General features: G+C 46.6%; 1 protein-coding gene across 2 annotated transcripts; it reads left to right on the plus strand.

The window, feature by feature from the left end:
• The first annotated feature begins 1,285 nt into the window (after positions 1 to 1,285).
• Positions 1,286 to 18,730, plus strand: LOC117350780 (phospholipid scramblase 2-like). Of its 2 annotated transcripts, XM_033925376.1 has the most exons (7): positions 1,290 to 1,560; positions 2,893 to 3,117; positions 6,795 to 6,822; positions 9,099 to 9,283; positions 10,415 to 10,579; positions 14,308 to 14,469; positions 18,254 to 18,730. In XM_033925376.1, the coding sequence occupies exons 2-7, from the start codon at positions 2,977 to 2,979 to the stop codon at positions 18,293 to 18,295; spliced, it is 723 nt and encodes a 240-aa protein (XP_033781267.1). In that variant the 5' UTR covers positions 1,290 to 1,560; positions 2,893 to 2,976; the 3' UTR covers positions 18,296 to 18,730. The 2 variants fall into 2 exon arrangements, with proteins under 2 accessions (XP_033781268.1, XP_033781267.1); XM_033925377.1 differs by lacking the exon at positions 14,308 to 14,469 and having other exon boundaries at positions 1,286 to 1,560.
• The last annotated feature ends 311 nt before the right edge of the window (positions 18,731 to 19,041 follow it).

Genomic DNA, 19,041 nt, shown 5'->3' on the forward strand with positions numbered 1-19,041 from the left:
GGTTAAGGTCTTCTATACGTCCCCTATTTCCAGGTTTAAAATCAATGACATCCTCTCCGAGAAAGTGAGATTGTCAAGAGATGCTTAGCAAAGGTTGTCCCTTGTCTCTGCTTCTTTTTAACATTGCACTTGAACCGTTATTGATCGCCATTAGAAATTCATCCTCCATCAAGGGAGGGGCGCCTCCCACCCTACCTACGCGATTCATGTTTGTCGCACTCATTGAAATTAGAGCTGCAGGTCCCATAATCTATGAGGATGAGGGTGGCAAAAATCCAAGACTGGCCTCAAATCTCCCTCCTGCAACTGGGTAGCTTGGAAGCTCTGGGTCAAAAGTAGGAACAGGATCCGGGCAGATCCGTCTTTTACCTTGTCTACTGATGGCCCTGTTGCACCCCACTTAGAGAATGACACGGTAACAAAATTCATCACCGTCCCCGTCCCCGCGGATAACCGCGGGAAATAATCCCATGTCATTTTCTAGTGTCTGTTTCAACCTCGGTCCTTCTACACCAGCATTCTTCAAAGCAAAGCTTGCGGGTCAGTGGTTGTGGCCATTCATACTCTGATTCTTATGGGAGCCAAGGATAATGAAGCCATTGTGACATCACTGATGTGATTGGCTCTTAGGCACTGGTGGAATGAGGCATTATGACATCACAATATCTGCTCTGGATACCAGAGACTGTCATTCTGTAGTGTCTGTTTCAACCTCAGTCCTTCTACACCAGCATTCTTCAAAGCAAAGCTTGCGGGTCAGTGGTTGTGGCCATTCATACTCTGATTCTTATGTGAGCCAAGGATAATGAAGCCATTGTGACATCACTGATGTGATTGGCTCTTAGGCACTGGTGGAATGAGGCATTATGACATCACAATATCTGCTCTGGATACCAGAGACTGTCATTCTGTAGTGTCTGTTTCAACCTCGGTCCTTCTACACCAGCATTCTTCAAAGCAAAGCTTGCGGGTCAGTGGTTGTGGCCATTCATACTCTGATTCTTCCCTCTCTCCTTAAAGAATGACATGAATATGGTTTCCCGCGGTTATCCGCGGGGACGGGGACGGTGATGAATTTTGTCACCGTGTCATTCTCTAACCCCACTTTATTGCAAAAAGGGATCGCATCCGCTCTCTCCCAATCCCAAGGCACTTCTCCCCTCCCCAAGCAGAAGCTGAACAGGGAAGGGGGGGAGGGGCTAAAGTCAGCCCATGCAGGCACCAGCTTTTGCACGGTTTGTGCATGCAATTTCCTAATCCGGGCTGTCCGTAAGGAGCTTCCGGGCAACGTCAGCCCCAGCTCCGCAGACTGGTGGCACAGGCATCTTCCATAAAGAGCTGTCCTAGGGTTCAACCCATTTCCTGCCCAACCTCTGTCACTTGCAACAGACGCAAGAGGAAGTGCAGGACTGCCAGAAACACCAGTTTACACACTAAGAGGGAGGGTGAGAACTTAAAACCCTCCCTTGCAAGCCAGGGATTCATCAGCTTTCAGATCCCAGAGGTAGCCAGGGAGAAGGGACTTGCAGTACACACTGGTATTCCAGCAGGACTCTTAAGGTAAGTCTTTGGAGGTGTCTGGCCTAGTGGACTGCACCCCCTTTGCTTGCAGCAAGAGTCTGATCTCTAGGCTGGGCCCTCAGCTCTTATCTGACCCTTCCAGAAGTCATATTTGTTTTGGAATATGGCAACTGTTGACGCCCAGAAAGCACCAAACAATTGAAATGTTTTGTCTTCTGGGCATCCGCAGGCTGTGTTTTTTTTGGTGCGAGAATTTGTACAAGGGGAGAGAGATGCCCAGAATATCTGGCTCAGATAAAAATTGTCACCTCTAGGGATACAGAAGAAATTTCTTACTTAACTGCAAAAACTGACTGCGCCCATATGGAGAGATTTTAAATGCTGCTGGCGAGAAATCTATTAGGCAGTGGGGAAAAGTTGGTACTAGAGAATGACACGGGGACAAATGTTTCCCTGTCCCCCTGGGAATTCATTTCCCCGTCCCCACGAGTTCTTTTCCTGTCCCTGCAAGCTCCGTCCTCATCGGCACAAGCCTCAAACCCTTTAAAATCATTAAGTAGCAACATTCTAGAGTTCAGATTGTGATGTCATAATGCCTCAGTCCACCAATGCCTAAGCTCTGTCCTCATCTGTACAAGCCTCAAACTCTTTCGAATCCTAAGTAGCAACATTCTAGAGCTCAGATTGTGATGTCATAATGCCTCATTCCACCAATGCCTAAGCTCCGTCCTCATCTGTACAAGCCTCAAACTCTTTCGAATCCTAAGTAGCAACATTCTAGAGCTCAGATTGTGATGTCATAATGCCTCATTCCACCAATGCCTAAGCTCCGTCCTCATCTGCACAAGCCTCAAACACTTTCAAATCATAAGTAGCAACATTCTAGAGCTAAGATTGTGATGTCATAATACCTCATTCCACCAATGCCTAAGCTCTGTCCTCATCTGCACAAGCCTCAAACACTTTAAAATCCTAAGTAGCAACATTCTAGAGCTCCGCTTGTGATGTCATAATGCCTCATTCCACCAATGCCTAAGCTCCATCCTCATCTGCCTCAAACCCTTTAAAATCATAAGTGTTTGAGGCTTGTACAGTTAAAGCAGAGCTTACAAGAATGGGGCATGGGCAGCGAGAAAACTTACAGGGATGGGAACGGGGAAATTGATTTCTGTGGGGACGGGGACAAAATTGCCCCCGTGTCATTCTCTAAGTTGGTATTGGTGGGTGTTTGGCCTTTTTCAGCCTGTACATTTTGCGAGTGAATCAGATCTCGTGAATATCTCTCCTGTAGAAATAAAATGGTTGACTGGGTACTGAGCACATCTGGGAAATCCCCTGACTGATCATCGTTTCCTGTTGCTTTAATTCCAGTTTGTGAGACTCCACCCCCCCTCCTTCTTCCTTTCCCTGCCTGAGCCTTTTGGAGCCTTTCCTTCCGAGGTCCTAGACACTGGTATGTCTGCCTTTGAGTACTCCTCCAATCTTGGAGCCACAAACCAGGAGCCTCAGCAGGACCCTGCCTCGGCTGCATACGGCACTGTGCCAGCTGCCCCTTCGCTCCATGGTATACCTCCAGGCCTGGAGTACCTGGCACAGGTAATGAACCGCTATGGCTCGCTATTCATAGGATGCGTGTTAGCTTCTCCTATTGGCTGCAAGTTAGACAATCTGAGGGTAATTTTTGTCGTTAAATCGGTGTGTTTCAAATCTTTTTTTAGCTCTGGCACACCAAACAGAGCAAATGTTTTTCATGGCACACTAAAAGGAGCAAATGGTTTTAGAAACATAGAAACATAGAAAGATGACGGCAGAAAAGGGCCACAGCCCATCAAGTCTGCCCACTCTATTGACCCACCCCTTTGAGTCTGAGTGCTAGTGACCTAGTTCCTTAACTTGACCCTCGTAGGGATCCCACGTGGATGTCCCATTTATTCTTAAAGTCGAGCACGCTGGTGGCCTTGATCACCTGCACCGGAAGTTTGTTCCAGTGATCTACCACCCTTTCCGTGAAGAAATACTTCCTGGTGTCACCACTAAATTTCCCCCCTCTGAGTTTCAGCGGGTGCCCCCTTGTGACCGAGGGTCCCTTGGGAAAGAATATATCGTTTTCCACCTCGACACGACCAGGTTCCCCCGGGAGAGTGTTCAAACCCGAGAAAATGCAACAACAACACAATCCACAAAGATTTCGCGGCACATTATAATTTAAAATTTTAAAATTGCAAAACTAACAAAAAATTTTTTAAATTTGAGCATTATTTATTTCAAGTTCTTTAAGCTATGTATGGGTAATTGTAACAGTGGTGAAACTAAAGTAGATTTGATAATCAAGTTCGAAAGTCGACAGGCAAAACGCGTATTTCATCATCCGCCATCTGCAGTCGTTCTCTTTTTCGATTTCATTTCTGAAAATCCTAGTTCGCAAAGGTAAGACGATCCAAACGATAACAAAGCCTCGATTGCTTTGTTGCTGAAGTTAGGATAATTAATGCACAAAAAAAAAAAAAAAAAAAATTACTCGCCATCGGTTTTCAAGGACCAATCGCGTCAAAGAGTGATGCTTGCCTGGATGGATTTATCCTTACACACGCAGGCGCTCGTAACATTGACAGACTCTTGTGTACACGACGTGCATGTCGTCTATTCTAGTGTATATTTATGAAGGGAATTTTTAAAAATACAGTAAAATTCTGGAATCTCGCGTGGTATACCTGGAATCTCTTCGGGGCACACAGAGAGAGAGAATGAGCGAAATGAATATGAAAATACTTATTCTCGTGCCAGTGGCGGTAACAGCAATTTTTTTTAAAGCAAAACTAATGGCCTCTTCTTTTAGACTGCGCTAGCAGTTTCTAGCATGGGGAACCGCGCTGAATGGCCTGCGCTGCTCCCGACGCTCATAGGAACTCTTATGAGCGCCGGGAGCAGCGCGAATCATTCAGCACGGCTCACTGCGCTAGAAAATGACCCCAGGATTAAATACACATGTATGTCTACCTGCTGTTTACCGTGTGCCAGTTTTCTGGATTATTTCACGCAAGTCTGCACCTGTTTTCCAAACTAGGTACCTAAATACAAACCCCTTTTCAGCCTGCCTCATGAACAGGTCTCTGCTCTGCTCAAGTCCCATAAACTTGACCCAAATTCTGTATATACGGTGACCCCGACTATGACCCAGATTCTGTATATACGGGTAGGCGCCTATGGGTAGGTGCGTAACTCGAGGATGCCTACCGATGTAGGCACCTAAGTAGATTTTTTTAACTAGTTCAGTTGGCGCTGTTAATTCAGTGGCCGCAGCACCCTAAACCAGTGGCCTCGGCTCAAGGGCCCTCGGAAGTGCGTGGACATCGACACATTAGCATTCAGCGCATGCTAAATCTGTTCACGCTCCTTAGTAAAAGGGCCACTTAATTTTTTTGTTGGTTTTGTAATTTTAAAATTTCAATTATAATGTGCCCGAAAAACATTTGCTCTGTTTAGTGCGCCAGAGCTAAAAAAAAAAACCAAAGGTTAAGGGACTGGGGGAGTTGCCGTACAACGAGAGGCTGGAGAAACTGGGCCTCTTCTCCCTTGAAAAGAGAAGACTGAGAGGGGACATGATCGAAACATTCAAGATATTGAAGGGAATTGACTTAGTGGAGAAAGAGAGATTGTTCACCCTCTCTGAGGTGGAAAGAACGAGAGGGCACTCTCTAAAGTTAAAAGGGGGATAGATTCCGTACAAACGTAAGGAAGTTCTTCTTCACTCAAAGAGTGGTTGAAAAATTGGAACGCTCTTCCAGAGGCTCTTATAGGGGGAAACACCCTCCAGGGATTCAAGACAAAGTAGATAAAGACAGGTTGTTCACCCTCTCCAAGGTAGAGAGAACGAGAGGGCACTCTCTAAAGTTAAAAGGGGGATAGATTCCGTACAAACGTAAGGAAGTTCTTCACTCAAAGAGTGGTTGAAAAATTGGAACGCTCTTCCAGAGGCTCTTATAGGGGAAAACACCCTTCAGGGATTCCAGACAAGGTTGGATAAGTTCCTACTGGAACAGAACATTCGCAAGTAAGGCTAGACTCAAATAGGGCACTGGTCTTTGACCTAAGGGCCGCCGCGTGAGCGGACTGCTGGGCACGATGGACCACTGGTCTGACCCAGCAGCGGCAAGTCTTATGTTCTTATGTTTGAGAGACACTGGGTTAGAGTTGGGCCAAAACTGATTCCTGAGGTACCCCATGAACTAGGGCAATGTAATATTGAAGTGTTCTAGTCCAGTGTTTTTCAACCTTTTTACACCTATGGACCGGCAGAAATAAAAGAATTATTCTGTGGACCGGCATCAGTACGTGGACCGGCGGTTGAAGAACACTGAGCTAAGTCGTGGACCAGACCCCGCCCATCTCTACCCAATCTCCAACCCAGACCCCGCCCCCATAATAATACTAATTGCACCTTGCACGTCCCGTGCCTCATCTGGAAGCCTTCCCTCTGACGTTGCAACGTCAGAGAGAAGGCTTCCGGTTCAGGCGCAGGATGCCCGTAGGAGCCGCTGCCCGTGGCTTTGTGCACTGAATCAATTAGGAAGAGGGAGCTGGCTCGAAGATAACGCCCCATCGATCGCACCGTGGACCGGCGGTTGAAGAACACTATTTTGGGCCTGATGCATATGCTGGCCCTGTGGACCGGTAGGAAATTTCTGTGGACCGGCACTGGTCCATGGACCCGGTCGATGAAGAACACTGTTCTAGTCCACCTGGAAATTATGATCCATCTTTAATCCCCAATTTTCCAATGCTGACTAAACAAACTACAGCTCTACACTCTAGAGGAACGTAGGGAGAGGGGAGACATGATTGAGACATTTAAATACATCACAGGACGTATCGAGGTGGAAGATGATATCTTCTTTCTCAGGGGACTCTCTGCCACTAGAGGGCATCCGCTCAAACTCAGAGGCGGGAAATTTCATGGCGACATCAGGAAGTATTTCTTCACAGAAAGAGTGGTTGACCGTTGGAATGAGCTTCCAGCGCAGGTGATCGAGGCCAGCAGCGTGCTGGACTTTAAGAATAAATGGGATACCTATGTGGGATCCCTACGAGGGTCGAACTGGAATATTGGTCGCTAGGTATAGACTTAAGAGGATAGGTCAGTAGGGTGGGCAGACTTGATGGGCTATAGCCCTTTTCTGCCGTCATCTTCTATGTTTCTATTTTAACAGGGTTATAAAAGAAATATTCTAACATTTTAATAGTCTCATGGGTTTTGTTTTGTTTTCTCTCCCCAGGTTGACCAAATTTTAATTCATCAGAAACGTAAGCAAATTTCTCGTTTGTCTCTATGATAAGAAAGAAGCTGGGGGTGAATATAGAAATATCAGCGCTGTATAGAATGTATTTATTTGTGACATTTTTTTCATAACATTGCCCTGTCAAAAAACCCAGTTCATAGCAAGCGTTCACAAAGTCAGATAAATGGACATTTTTATAGACAGGTGGATAATAATTCTAGCTCAGTGCACCTGTTTTTAGCTACCAAAAGCATGCCTGTTTGGAGCCTGTTCTAGAAAGAAAAGAAAACCACTACTGGTGGACAGAATGAGAGTGTTTTGCCCAGCTAGACTGATCATGATAATAGTCAACTTCAAACTACGTGTATATTGCTAAGTGGATCAATTGAGGGAAGAAAACCAACATCTTAAGCAAAACCATGAGATGAAGCTACCAAGCAGTCGATGTAAAACAAACTGGAGAGAATATTTCTTCACACAATGTGTAATTAAACTCTGGAATTCATTGCCGGGGAATGTGCTGAAATTAGTTAGCATAGCAGGTTTAAAAAAAGGTTTGGATAGTTTCCTAATAGAGAAGTCCATAGGCCATTATTGAGATGGCTTGGGGAAATCCATTGCTTATTCCTAGGATAAGCAGCATAAAATCTGTTTTACTACTTGGGATCTGGGTTGTCCACTGTTGAAAACAGGATACTGGGCTTGATGGACCTTTGGTCTGTTCCAGTATGGCATCTCTTATGTGAGCCAAGTCTAGGACAATCAAGCCATTGTGACATCACTGATGAAGTTGGCTCTTAGGCTTTGATGGAATGAGGCATTATGACATCACAGTCTCAGCTCTGGAATGTTGCTACTCTTTGGGTTTCTACCAGGTACCTGTGACCTGGGTTGGCCACTGTTGGAAACCGGATACTGGGCTTGATGGACCTTCCGTCTGTCCCAGTATGGCAATTCTTATTTTCAATGGTGCCCCCCCCCAAAAAAAAAAAAAAGTTAAGCTTTCTCCCCTTCTCTCTTAAGCCCCTAGTCTGGCATTGCTTTCTCTCCTCTCTCTCTCCTTCCTCCCTTCCTCCATGGTCCTCCAAATATTACCTTGGTACGGTATGCACAGCAAGCTCCTTCCATCTGGCCCTGGGTCTTCCCTCTTCCACATCCCACTGACAGGAAATTGTAGGTTTAACACAGCAGAGAAAAGACCCCGGACTGGCCAAAAGCAGCCTTTGCTAATGGCAAGCAAGATAATGTTTAGAGGGCTGCGGGAGGAGGGATCAATGCCGGACTAGGTGCGCAAGAGAATATATGTTGGACCGAGAGAGAAGGGGGGAGAAAGCTGTAGACTGGGCAAAGCTCAACAGCCGGGGATTTTGGTGTCCTGCATCCCCAGCGCAGAGCCTCACCTGATTCAGGGGTTGATCCGGCCCTGCTAATGAAACACCTAATAAGCACCCATTAGAGCATTCAAATACCAGATATGATGCTAATGCTTTTCTAGAATATTCTTATTGTTTTAAACACTGCATTTAAATCGCCGCAGCAGGGCTAGACATTTTTTATGTATTTTGTTTGCAAAATATAGAAACATGATGGCAGACAAAGGCCAAATGACCCGTCCAGTCTGCCCATCCGCTGTAACCATGATCTCTTCCTCTCTCTAAGAGACCCCAGGTGCCTGTCCCATGCTTTCTTGAATTCAGACACAGTCTCTGCCTCCACCACCTCTTCCAGGAGACTCCTGAGCCTATCACCTCTTAACTTCTCATTCTAGAGCTTCCTTTCAAATGTGCTCATGCACATTTACGCCACGTATGTATTTAAACGTCTCCGTCCTATCTCCCCTCTCCCGCCTTTCCTCCAAAGCATACAGATTGAGATCTTTACGTCTGTCCCCCTACGCCTTATGACGAAGACCACGCACCATTTTAGTAGCCTTCCTCTGGACCGACTCCATCCTTTTTATACCTTTTTGAAGGTCTGGTCTCCAGAATTGTACACAATATTCTAAATGAGGTCTTATACAGGGGCATCAAAACCTCCTTTTTCCTACTGGCCATACCCCTCCCAATGCAGCCTAGCATCCTTCTAGCTTTCGCCGTCACCTTTTCAACCTGTTTGGCCACCTCAAGATCATCACACCCAAGTTCCGCTCTTCCGTTGTGTGCATAAGTTCTTCACCCCCCCCCTAAACTGTACCGTTTCCTCAGGTTCTTGCAGCCCAAATGCATGACCTTGCATTTCTTAGCATTAAATTTTAGCTGCCAAGGCTCCAGGGGTTGATAATAATACAAATCTGATTTTCAGGTCACAGTTGGATTCAGTACAACAGTCAATATGAGATTCTCAACACCATGGGCCAGAAGGTGTACTTTGCTGAGGAACAGAGAGAATGGTGCGGGCCGAGGCTGGATGTTGGTATTACCAACAATTCTGGGGTGACTGTGGTCCACCTTCTGCTGCCCACTGACTGCTGTAGCTACGACATGGAGGTACGTTATTCAGTGTGGTAGAAACTCAAAGTAATACATTGCAAACTGTCTCAGTATCTGCTGTTAAGGATTCTACGCTGTTACATTGTAAAATTAAAATGGAGGTACGTTATCAAGAAGGCTCTTTCTGTCTCTTTCTCAATAACAGACCCAATCTGTCCCAGTGGGCTCCCAATCTATCTAATGTATTTGGGGCAGTGGAAGATTACGTGACTTGTCCAGGGTTACGAGGAGCTGCACAGGGCTTGAACCCACAACCTCAGGGTGCTGAGACTAGCTCGAACCACTGGGCCACACTCTCCTCCAATACAATATTAGAAGTGAGCCAAGTATAGAACAATGAAGCCATTGTGACATCACAGATGAGGTTGGCTTTTATTGGTGGAATGAGGCATTATGTCATCAGGGAAAGGGATTGGGACTTGTAGGCCGCCGTTTTGTCGTTTTTCAACCACACTCAAAGCGGTTTGCATATAGGTATTTCAAGCATTTTCCCTATTTGTCCCGGTGGGTTCACAATCTATCTAATGTACCTGGAGCAGTGGAAGATTAAGTGATTTGCCCAGGGTCACGGGGAGCAGCACAGGGTTTGAACCCACAACCTCAGGGTGCCGAGGCTGTAGATCTAACCCCTACACCTCTTTTGTAAGTCAGAGCAAAGAGCCAGAATGAGACAGAAACAAAATGCAAAAGGTGGTAGATAAATAAATTAGGAAATGATCAAACCAAAAAAAAAAAACCACTTGGGCCCATTTTGGCAACTCACCTACATGGGGGGTGTGGGGGGTGTGGGGGGGGAGTGTCTGTGGTAGCATGATTGAGTGTGTGGCTTGGAGCTGTCACAAACAGGGCCAGAGTTAGGAGGGGCAACTGCCCTGAGCTCCACAGCTCCAGGGCCCCCCCCCCCATAGTCTAGGATATCCTTCCCTTTTCCCCCACCCCATTCTGAAAACCCTCCTTGCCTTTTAAAATGCAAAGGGGATCACTGGCGTGGCAGTGATTGGCTAGAGCTTCTTCCAAATTCCTTGCTGCGGTTCCCCCGCCACGGTCCGCCCCCTTTTACGCCTTGCACCGCGGAGTCGTAAAAACATATGCAGTTCCTGGAATGTTAATGCCTTTCTTCTTTTTCAGCTGCAAGTCCACTCTCCTCCACTGGGCACCCTAATCGGTTACGTTTCCAAGAACTGGGAAGCCTTTAAATCGACCTTCTATATAATGAATCCTGCAAAGGAAGTTGTCATGAAGATCGTGGGCCCCGGTTGGAATAGAAAAGCTTTCAGTGATGTGAAGTTCGAGGTACGAGAAATTCTGCGCGCAGCTTAGGGAGCACAGCGTAACCATGGCAAGACTCGAGCCGTCTACCGGTTAGGCTCGCGTATCTCACTTTTATCAAAGACCTTACCGCTACGCTTTAAACCTTTAAGAATATAAACCGGACGGGCGTTACGAAAGATAGAGCGAGGTCAGCAGCGTCACGGCCTTGCATGGGAAGATGACTGGCGGCCCTTCTTCAGCTCGTGTGGGTTCAAGGTGGCTCTGACTTTAAAAAAAATTACCCGTGACCACCGCTATAAAGAGCGCTGCAGGCTGAGTGCCCTTCCTGGAACGGTGCGTAACGCCGATTCTCGCACCCAGATGTGGGCGCCAGGAAACTAGGTATGACAGTTTGGCTGTGCATCCAAGGTATTTTTTTTTTTTACCGTTGCGTGCAGATTTCCAGCACGCCCCTGACCTACCCAGGCTGCTCCTAAGGCCACACCCCCCTTTTGGTTTGCGTGCTGTGAGATTTGGCCACCCAGTGTTATAAAGTAACGCCTAGAAAGATGCGCGCGGTAATGCCCGTTGGCCACAGAAAGGCTTGGTCGAGGGTTCTAAAGGCGCTCTGCATACAACGACAAAAACCTGTTTCAACTTATTAAAGCACGCCTTATAAACACCCCAAGACTGTGTTAAAACGACAAGTGAATATATCATAAGAACATAAGAAGTTGCCTCCACCGGGTCAGACCAGAGGTCCATCGCGCCCAGCGGTCCGCTCCCGCGGCGGCCCATCGGGTCTACGACCTGTGAAGTGGTTCCTGACCATTCCTATAACCTACCTCTGCTTCTATCTGTACCCCTCAATCCCCTTAACCTTTAGGAACCTATCTAAACCTTCCTTGAACCCCCCGTACTGTGCTCTGGCCTATCACAACCTCCGGAAGCGCGTTCCGTGTGTCCACCACCCTCTGGGTAAAAAAGAACTTCCTGGCGTTTGTTCTAAACTTGTCCCCTTTCAGTTTCTCCGAGTGACCCCTAGTACCTGTGGTTCCCCACAGTCTGAAGAATCTGCCCCTGTCCACCTTCTCTATGCCCTTCAGGATTTTGAAGGTTTCTATCATGTCTCCTCTAAGTCTCCGCTTTTCCAGGGAGAACAGCCCCAGCATTTCCAACCTGTCAGCGTATGAAAAGTTTTCCATAGGTTGAAAATGCTGGGGCTGTTCTCCCTGGAAAAGCGGAGACTTATGTAGGGATGGAGATCTGATAAGTTCTGATCCAGGGCATCAGAACACAGGCAGGGTTAACATGCAGGCGGTTCTGAACGCAAGCCGGGTCGGCACACCGACCTAGGCCCTGTGTGCGGATCGAGGCCTGGGTTTGGTTCTGAGGCCCTGTTTCTCATTTCCTCCTGCCAGGTATACTTTCTAAGCAAGGACAAGGGTTGCACCTTGAGCACAAGGCTGAGGCATCCCTGACTCAAGCCACTATTAACCTGACCATACATTTACCCTTTTTCTCTTATCTTGTTTAAGCATCCCTTATATGGGCAACAATCAGACTTTGCCTGAGCAAGGCTAATCAAGAGAGCTTAAGAAGCATGCATTATAACCTTTGGACTGTCACATGCCATAGTAAGATTTGAGACATATCAGAAAGGTACACATTGGGATTCACTTTATTGTAACTGTTATTATGTATTCATATGTCATGTGAGATAGTAGCCTTGAGACACACATGATATAGATAAACAATGGTTTAATCCTCACTGTAAATGCATTATGAAATTATAACCTTGTAGAGCATTAACTAAGTAATTAATGGAGATATGATTCTCAATAAAAAGAGGGAGAGACCATTCATTTGAAGCGTCTCCTCCTGACTCGAAGATTGCGTGTGTGTTTATTGTGGGACATTCCTACAGACTTAAGAGGAGACATGGTAGAAACCTTCAAAATCCTGAAGGGCATAGAGAAGGTAGACAGGGAATTCATTGTATTTATAATTTCCTATTGAATAATTCAATAAATATAATGTTATCAGTTCATTATTATGAACGCTCTTATCATTCGAAATGCCCGACTCCAAGGCCAAACGTAATTAGTGATAAAATTTATCTGTTAAAATTACTAAGGGCTCCTTTTCCGAAGCCGCGTTAGCGGTTTTGGCGCATGCAGCTTTATAGCGCGCTACGCGGCTAGAACGAACGCCAGCTCCATGCTGGCGTTAGCATCTAAACTGCTAACGCGGCTTCGGAAAAGGAGCCCTAAACATAAGAACATAAGAAATGCCTGCACCGGATCAGACCTGGGGGGGTCCATCCAGTTCGGTGATCCGCACACGCGGAGGCTCAGCCAGGTGTACCCCGGCGCACACCTTAGTCACTCGTATCCCTCAATGTGTCCTGCAACGGGATGTGCGTCCAATTTTCCCTTAAATCCTAGAATGGTAGTTTCTTCCACCATCTCTTTCGGGAGAGAGTTCCAGGCGTTCACCCCTCGCTGTGCAAAGCAGAACTTTCTGACGTTTGTCCTGGCCGTGTCCCCTCTCAGCTTCAGGCCACGACCTCTGGTCCGAGTCTGGGTCACATTCGCCAATGTGAATAACGCTGTTTCTTGCTCTCCATCCTTTCATGAAACTCGCCACTCTTAATAATTAATTCCATAAGCACTTTTTTTCAGTTATAGATCAAATAAAAATACAATTCTCATTTTGAAAACCATTAGATCATATACGGGGGGGGGGGGGGGGAGAGGCAAAGAAGAAAAGTGATTGACATGTATGTGTAATAAATTATGATTCAGACACAGTAAACATGAGACCTGGGAGTGATGGTAGACACAACCTTGAAGGTGTCGGCACAGTGTGCGGCAGCCACAAAGAAAGCAAACAAAATGTTGGGTATCATTAAGAAAGGTATCACGACCAGGACGAAGGAAGTCATCCTGCCTCTGTATCGTGCAATGGTGCGCCCGCACCTGGAGTACTGTGTCCAGTACTGGTCGCCGTATCTCAAGAAGGACATGGCGGTACTTGAGAGAGTCCAGAGAAGAGCAACTAAGCTAATAAAGGTCATGGAGGACCTCTCATATACTGACAGACTGAAAAGGCTGGGGCTTTTCTCCCTGGAGAAACGGAGACTTAGAGGGGACATGATAGAAACCTTCTAAATCATGAAGGGTGTAGAAAAAGTAGATAGGGACAGATTTTTCAAATTATGGGGAACTACAAGTACAAGGGGGCACTTGGAGAAATTGAAAGGGGATAGGTTTAGAACAAATGCCAGGAAGTTCTTTTTCACACAGAGGGTGATGGATACATGGAACGCGCTACCAGAAGAAGTGATAAGCAGGAGCACGCTACAGGGCTTCAAAGAAGGTTTGGATAGGTACCTAGAGGACAAAGGGATTGAGGGGTACAGATAGGAGTAGAGGTAGGTTATAAGGATAGGATTAGAGGATTAGAGGTAAGTTACAAAATTAGTCTGGGACCACTGTTCAGGCGATAGGCCTGATGGGCCGCCGCGTGGGCGGACCGCTGGGCAGGATGGACCTCTGGTCTGTCCCAGTGGAGGCACCTTCTTATGTTCTTATTACAACGTATTTGCTGGTTTTCTTGCATATAGACAGCGGTGTTATAATTGGAGCAAGGGGGAAACTGAATAATGGTACAGAGGCGGCGGACAAAAGCAGAGAGAAGACGGAGCTGAGGAGGACGGAAGGGAAAAGAATCCTTTGTGATTTAACCCCCGGTTCATCTGTTTGTAGGTGACGACGCCGGATGAGTCCTTTCTGGTGGGTCAGATCATAAGGACCTGGAGAGGGATGAGTAAGGAGATGTTCAGCAGCAACGACCATTTCTCGGTCCAGTTCCCCCTAGACCTGGATGTGAAAGTCAAAGCAGTGCTGATGGCGGCCTGCCTCTTCATAGTGAGTATATCACCTTCGCCGTGATACAGTGCAATTAGGTTATGTGTATCTGGGGGTTTAAGTGAGACAGACAGAGCGATCAAAGTAGAGCAGGAAGTGTAGCGAAAACCAGCTAGAGAATGACACGGGGAGAAATTTTTCCCCCGTCCCCGCGGGAATTTATTTTCCCATCCCGTCCCCGCTAGTTCTTTTCCTGTCCCTGCCCCATTCCTGCAAACTCCGTCCTCATCTGCACAAGCCTCAAACCCTTTAAAATCCTAAGTCGCAACATTCTAGAGCTCAGATTGTGATGTCATAATGCCTCATTCCACCAATGCCTAAGCTCCGTCCTCATCTGCACAAGCCTCAAACCCTTTAAAATCCTAAGTAGCAACATTCTAGAGCTCAGATTGTGATGTCATAATGCCTCATTCCACCAATGCCTAAGCTCCGTCTTCATCTGCACAAGCCTCAAACCCTTTAAAATCCTAAGTAGCAACATTCTAGAGCTCAGATTGTGATGTCATAATGCTTCATTCCACCAATGCCTAAGCTCCGTCCTCATCTGCACAAGCCTCAAACCCCTTTGAATCCTAAGTAGCAACATTCTAGAGCTCAGATTGTGATGTCATAATGCCTCATTCCACCAATGCCTAAGCTCCATCCTCATCTGCCCAAGCCTCAAACACTTAAAATCATAAGTAGCAACATTCTAGAGCTCAGATTGTGATGTCATAATGCCTCATTCCACCAATGCCTAAGCTCCATCCTCATCTGCGCAAGCCTCAAACCCTTTAAAATCCTAAGTAGCAACATTCTAGAGCTCAGATTGTGATGTCATTATGCCTCATTCCACCAATGCCTAAGCTCCGTCCTCATCTGCCCAAGCCTCAAACTCTTTAAAATCATAAGTGTTCGAGGCTTGTACGGTTAAGACAGAGCTTACAGGAATGGGACAGGGACAAAACCTGCAGGGACAGGGAAATTGAGTTCCAGCGGGGACAGGGAAAAAATTGTCCTCGTGTTATTCTCTAAAACCAGCGAAATTATTTGCAGTTCCTCCCTTTATCTCACCTTCCTCCTCTACCCACCCAACTTACTGGGTCAGACCAAAGGTCTGTTTATTCCCACATCCTGTTTCTAAACCTGGCCAATCCCGGTTACAAGTACTTATCAAGCTACCAAACAGGAACCGGCTTCCATGCTACTTACCTTCAAGGTCAAAAAGTGTCTTTCCCTGGGTCATCTCATTAACAGCTTATGGAGTTTCCATCCAGGAATTTGCCCAAACCTTTTTAAAAACCATCTATACTAGCTAACTAACTGGAGGGGAGTGTGGTTTGAGCTATAGCCCCCGCACCCTGAGGTTGTGGGTTCAAATCCCGTGCTGCTCCTTGTGACCCTGGGCAAGTCACTTAATCCTCCACTGCCCCAGGTATTTTAGATAGATTGAGAGGCCACTGGGACAGATAGGGAAAAATACAGTTCATAGTCAGTGGCGCCGACAATCGAGCGCTGACAGTTCGGCGCAAGAGAGAAGCGCGCCGCGGGAAAACTTGGTTTTAAAGAGCACCGAAGCGGGGTGTGAGTGGGGAACCCCCCCCCCCACTTTACCGCATAGTGTTCACGCTGCTGTTGGGGGGGGGGTTGGGGGGTTGGAACCCTCCGTTATAGAGAAAACGGTACTTTTTCCGATTTTTTTTTGGGAAAAGTTCCGTTTTCTTTATAATGTGGGGGGGTTGCACCCCCACCCCCCCAAAGGCAGCGCTAACACTATGCAGTAAAGTTGTTTCCCCCCCCCCACGCCCCCGTCAGAGCTCTTTAAAAAATAAGTTTTACCGCGGCGCGCTTCTTTCTTGCGCCACATTGTCAGCGCTCGATGGTCGGTGCGCTGGTGTCTGGCGCACGATTATCCCGTCACCAAAAATACTTAGCACCTAGTATACTATACCTTGTCAAAGCAGCATATATTTAAAAAAAAAAATATTTCCCATTTGTTTTTTCCACCTCCTCTGGGAGAAAGCTTCAGAGTTTAGCTAAATGTTAAGTTACTTTATTTATTTTATGATTCATTCGTTCACTTTTCTCCCAAGTACTCAAGCATTTTTCCCTGTCTGCCCTGGTGGGCTCACAATCTGTCTAATATTTTCTCTGAGTTGTTTTACGAAGGTCCGCTAGCCGTTTTTTTTTGCGCTAAACGCCATTATATAATCCATTATATAATCGGCTAGCGTGCCTTAATAAAACATAGAAACATAGAAATAGACGGCAGATAAGGGCCCACGGCCCATCTAGTCTGCCCACCTTAATGTCCCTCCCCTACCTTTGCCCTGTGAAGAGATCCCATGTGCTGATCCCATTTGGCCTTAAAATCAGGCACGCTGCTGGCCTCAATCACCTTTAGTGGAAGACTATTCCAGCGATCAACCACTCTTTCAGTGAAAAAGAATTTCCTGGTGTCACCTCGTAGTTTCCCGCCCCTGATTTTCAACGGATGCCCTCTTGTTGTCGTGGGACCCTTGAAAAAGAAGATATCTTCCTCCGCCTCGATGCGGCCCATAAGATACTTGAACGTCTCGATTGTCAACACAGACAGACAAACAGAAAATTAAGAGAGTCAACATGATAAGCTAATGTTCTCTTTTCAGGAGGCGAATTAGGTGTTAATTGGATGTATAGGCCGCGGCTTATACATGGGTTTTACAAACCTGTGTATTGGGGACGGCTTGCTTAAATGGGGCGGCTTATCTAAAGACATGAGAACTCACTTCTCCTCCTCTGTGGGCTTGCCTTGAAGTTACTGGCCACTTGGAGAATGCCCGTTGGCTTATCACTGTTTAAATAAATCGTAATCTCATGCTGCTTTTTGGTGAATAATTCACCTCCTTTCGCTAAAAGTATAATTCAGTATCTTTGTAAATCATGTCTCCCACCTTTGTAAATCATCCCCCCTGTACCTTTGTAAATCCCCCTTAAATACCTCCCTTACTGGACGGCTGCCGGCTGCCTCCTCCAGTCTCGCTGTGTAGGGCAAGAGCGATTGTTTTCGATCTCAAGCCTGGCCGTGTGCTGCCTCCTGAACGGCTGCCGTCAGTTTTCGTGTGATTGACAGCAGCCGTTCAGGAAGCGGCAAGGGGGCCAGGCTTGAGATCAAAAGCATCGCTCCGGCCCTGCACAGCGAGATTGGAGGAGGCAGCCGGCAGCCGTCCAGCGAGAGAGGTATTTATTTTAAAAATGTATATACCGTTTAAACCTAAACGGTTCACATATCATTACATAATTCAATAAAACAAATAAAATCAAGCAAACATTATTTAAAGGGGGATTTTAAAAAAGTAAGGGGGGATGAGTTCAAAAAAGTTCAGCTACTACCGGTGCAGTAATGCCGCGGCTTATCTAATGGGACGGCCTATCTGACAGGCTTAAAACGTACATCGGCATTTCCTGCGGCCTATACAATGGGGCGGCCTATCATGTGGGGGCGGCCTATACATGGGGGAAATACGGAATGTATGTCTTTTTGTATCGCGTGCCTTGGAATAACACGGTTTGTAAATGTTACCATTCTCAGCTCTTTGGATAATAGCCAGGATTTGCCTATATACCAGTGAGGAGGAGGGAATGGGGGGTCTGTAAACTGTCTCACCGTGAGAGGGTGTGTTTAAAGTCACCATATTGTAAGGCAGCAGCCATGGGTTTGGCACGATGGCCGAAAGAAATCAGGTAGCAGGGAGTAGCCCCAAATAAATAACCGTGGTCCCTTGCACTGGAAATCCAATATATTTGTTTTTGTTGTTTTTTCCAGGATTATCTGTATTATGATCAGAGACGCAACGAGAACAACTAAGTTTCAGATCCCTTTTTGGGCTTCTGCAAGTGCTGACCGGACTGGCATGTTGTGGACTTTAGTGCCTTACCGTTTCAGGAAGTTTCTGCTGTTATCACTGTACACTCAAAACTAAACAGGATCACCAAGGCTGGCCCAGTGGCTCCAGGGCTGGAAATGTGGCAGATGCAAGCATATACTGTATATTGCACAACAGTGACATCTTGTGGCCAGAGTCTGAGTGCAGGCTATATTGCACAACAGTGACATCTTGTGGCCAGATTCTGAGTGCAGGCGTACCATACTCCAGTAAGAGTTTGCTGTCTGGCTTCCCCTTGCCGTAAGCTGTTGCTGAGAAGGCTGGAGTTGATAGGGGGGGTATAGAAAATGGAAAACATCTCTTGGTGGTTATTGGGTAAAGCTTAGCAGGCCAAGGAGAAGGAGGAAAGTGCCAGGCCAAAACCAAGAAAAAATGATGAAGTATCCTGCCGAAAACTGCATTTTCTCAAGTGCCTTTTGATCTTCCCTTCCTTTCCCTTTGTTCAGTTATTCTCTTATTCTGTGGAAAATGCCTCCTTCTGGCATTTCACTGATGCTTGCTCGATACATGGTAATATTTGTGTTATCTCCTCTTTCCAGAGCTGTGAAGGGAGGGGAGTTTTTAAGGGCCAGATTTTGACCACACCTCCTAAACCAGCTCATGACACACTCAGCTTTGTCCCCCTCTCACTCCTCAGCTATTCATTGCAAAGCTGCACCGCTCTTGG

The sequence above is a fragment of the Geotrypetes seraphini genome, chromosome 16, assembly GCF_902459505.1.
Source record: "Geotrypetes seraphini chromosome 16, aGeoSer1.1, whole genome shotgun sequence".
NCBI lineage: Eukaryota > Metazoa > Chordata > Amphibia > Gymnophiona > Dermophiidae > Geotrypetes > Geotrypetes seraphini.

Coding starts and splice junctions, on each gene's coding strand:
- LOC117350780 (XM_033925376.1), top strand. CDS start 2,977: ATGTCTGCCTTTGAGTACTCCTCCAATCTTGGAGCCACAAACCAGGAG. Junction 3,118..6,794: donor GCCTGGAGTACCTGGCACAG/GTAATGAACCGC, acceptor TTCTCTCCCCAG/GTTGACCAAATTTTAATTCA. Junction 10,580..14,307: donor TCAGTGATGTGAAGTTCGAG/GTACGAGAAATT, acceptor ATCTGTTTGTAG/GTGACGACGCCGGATGAGTC.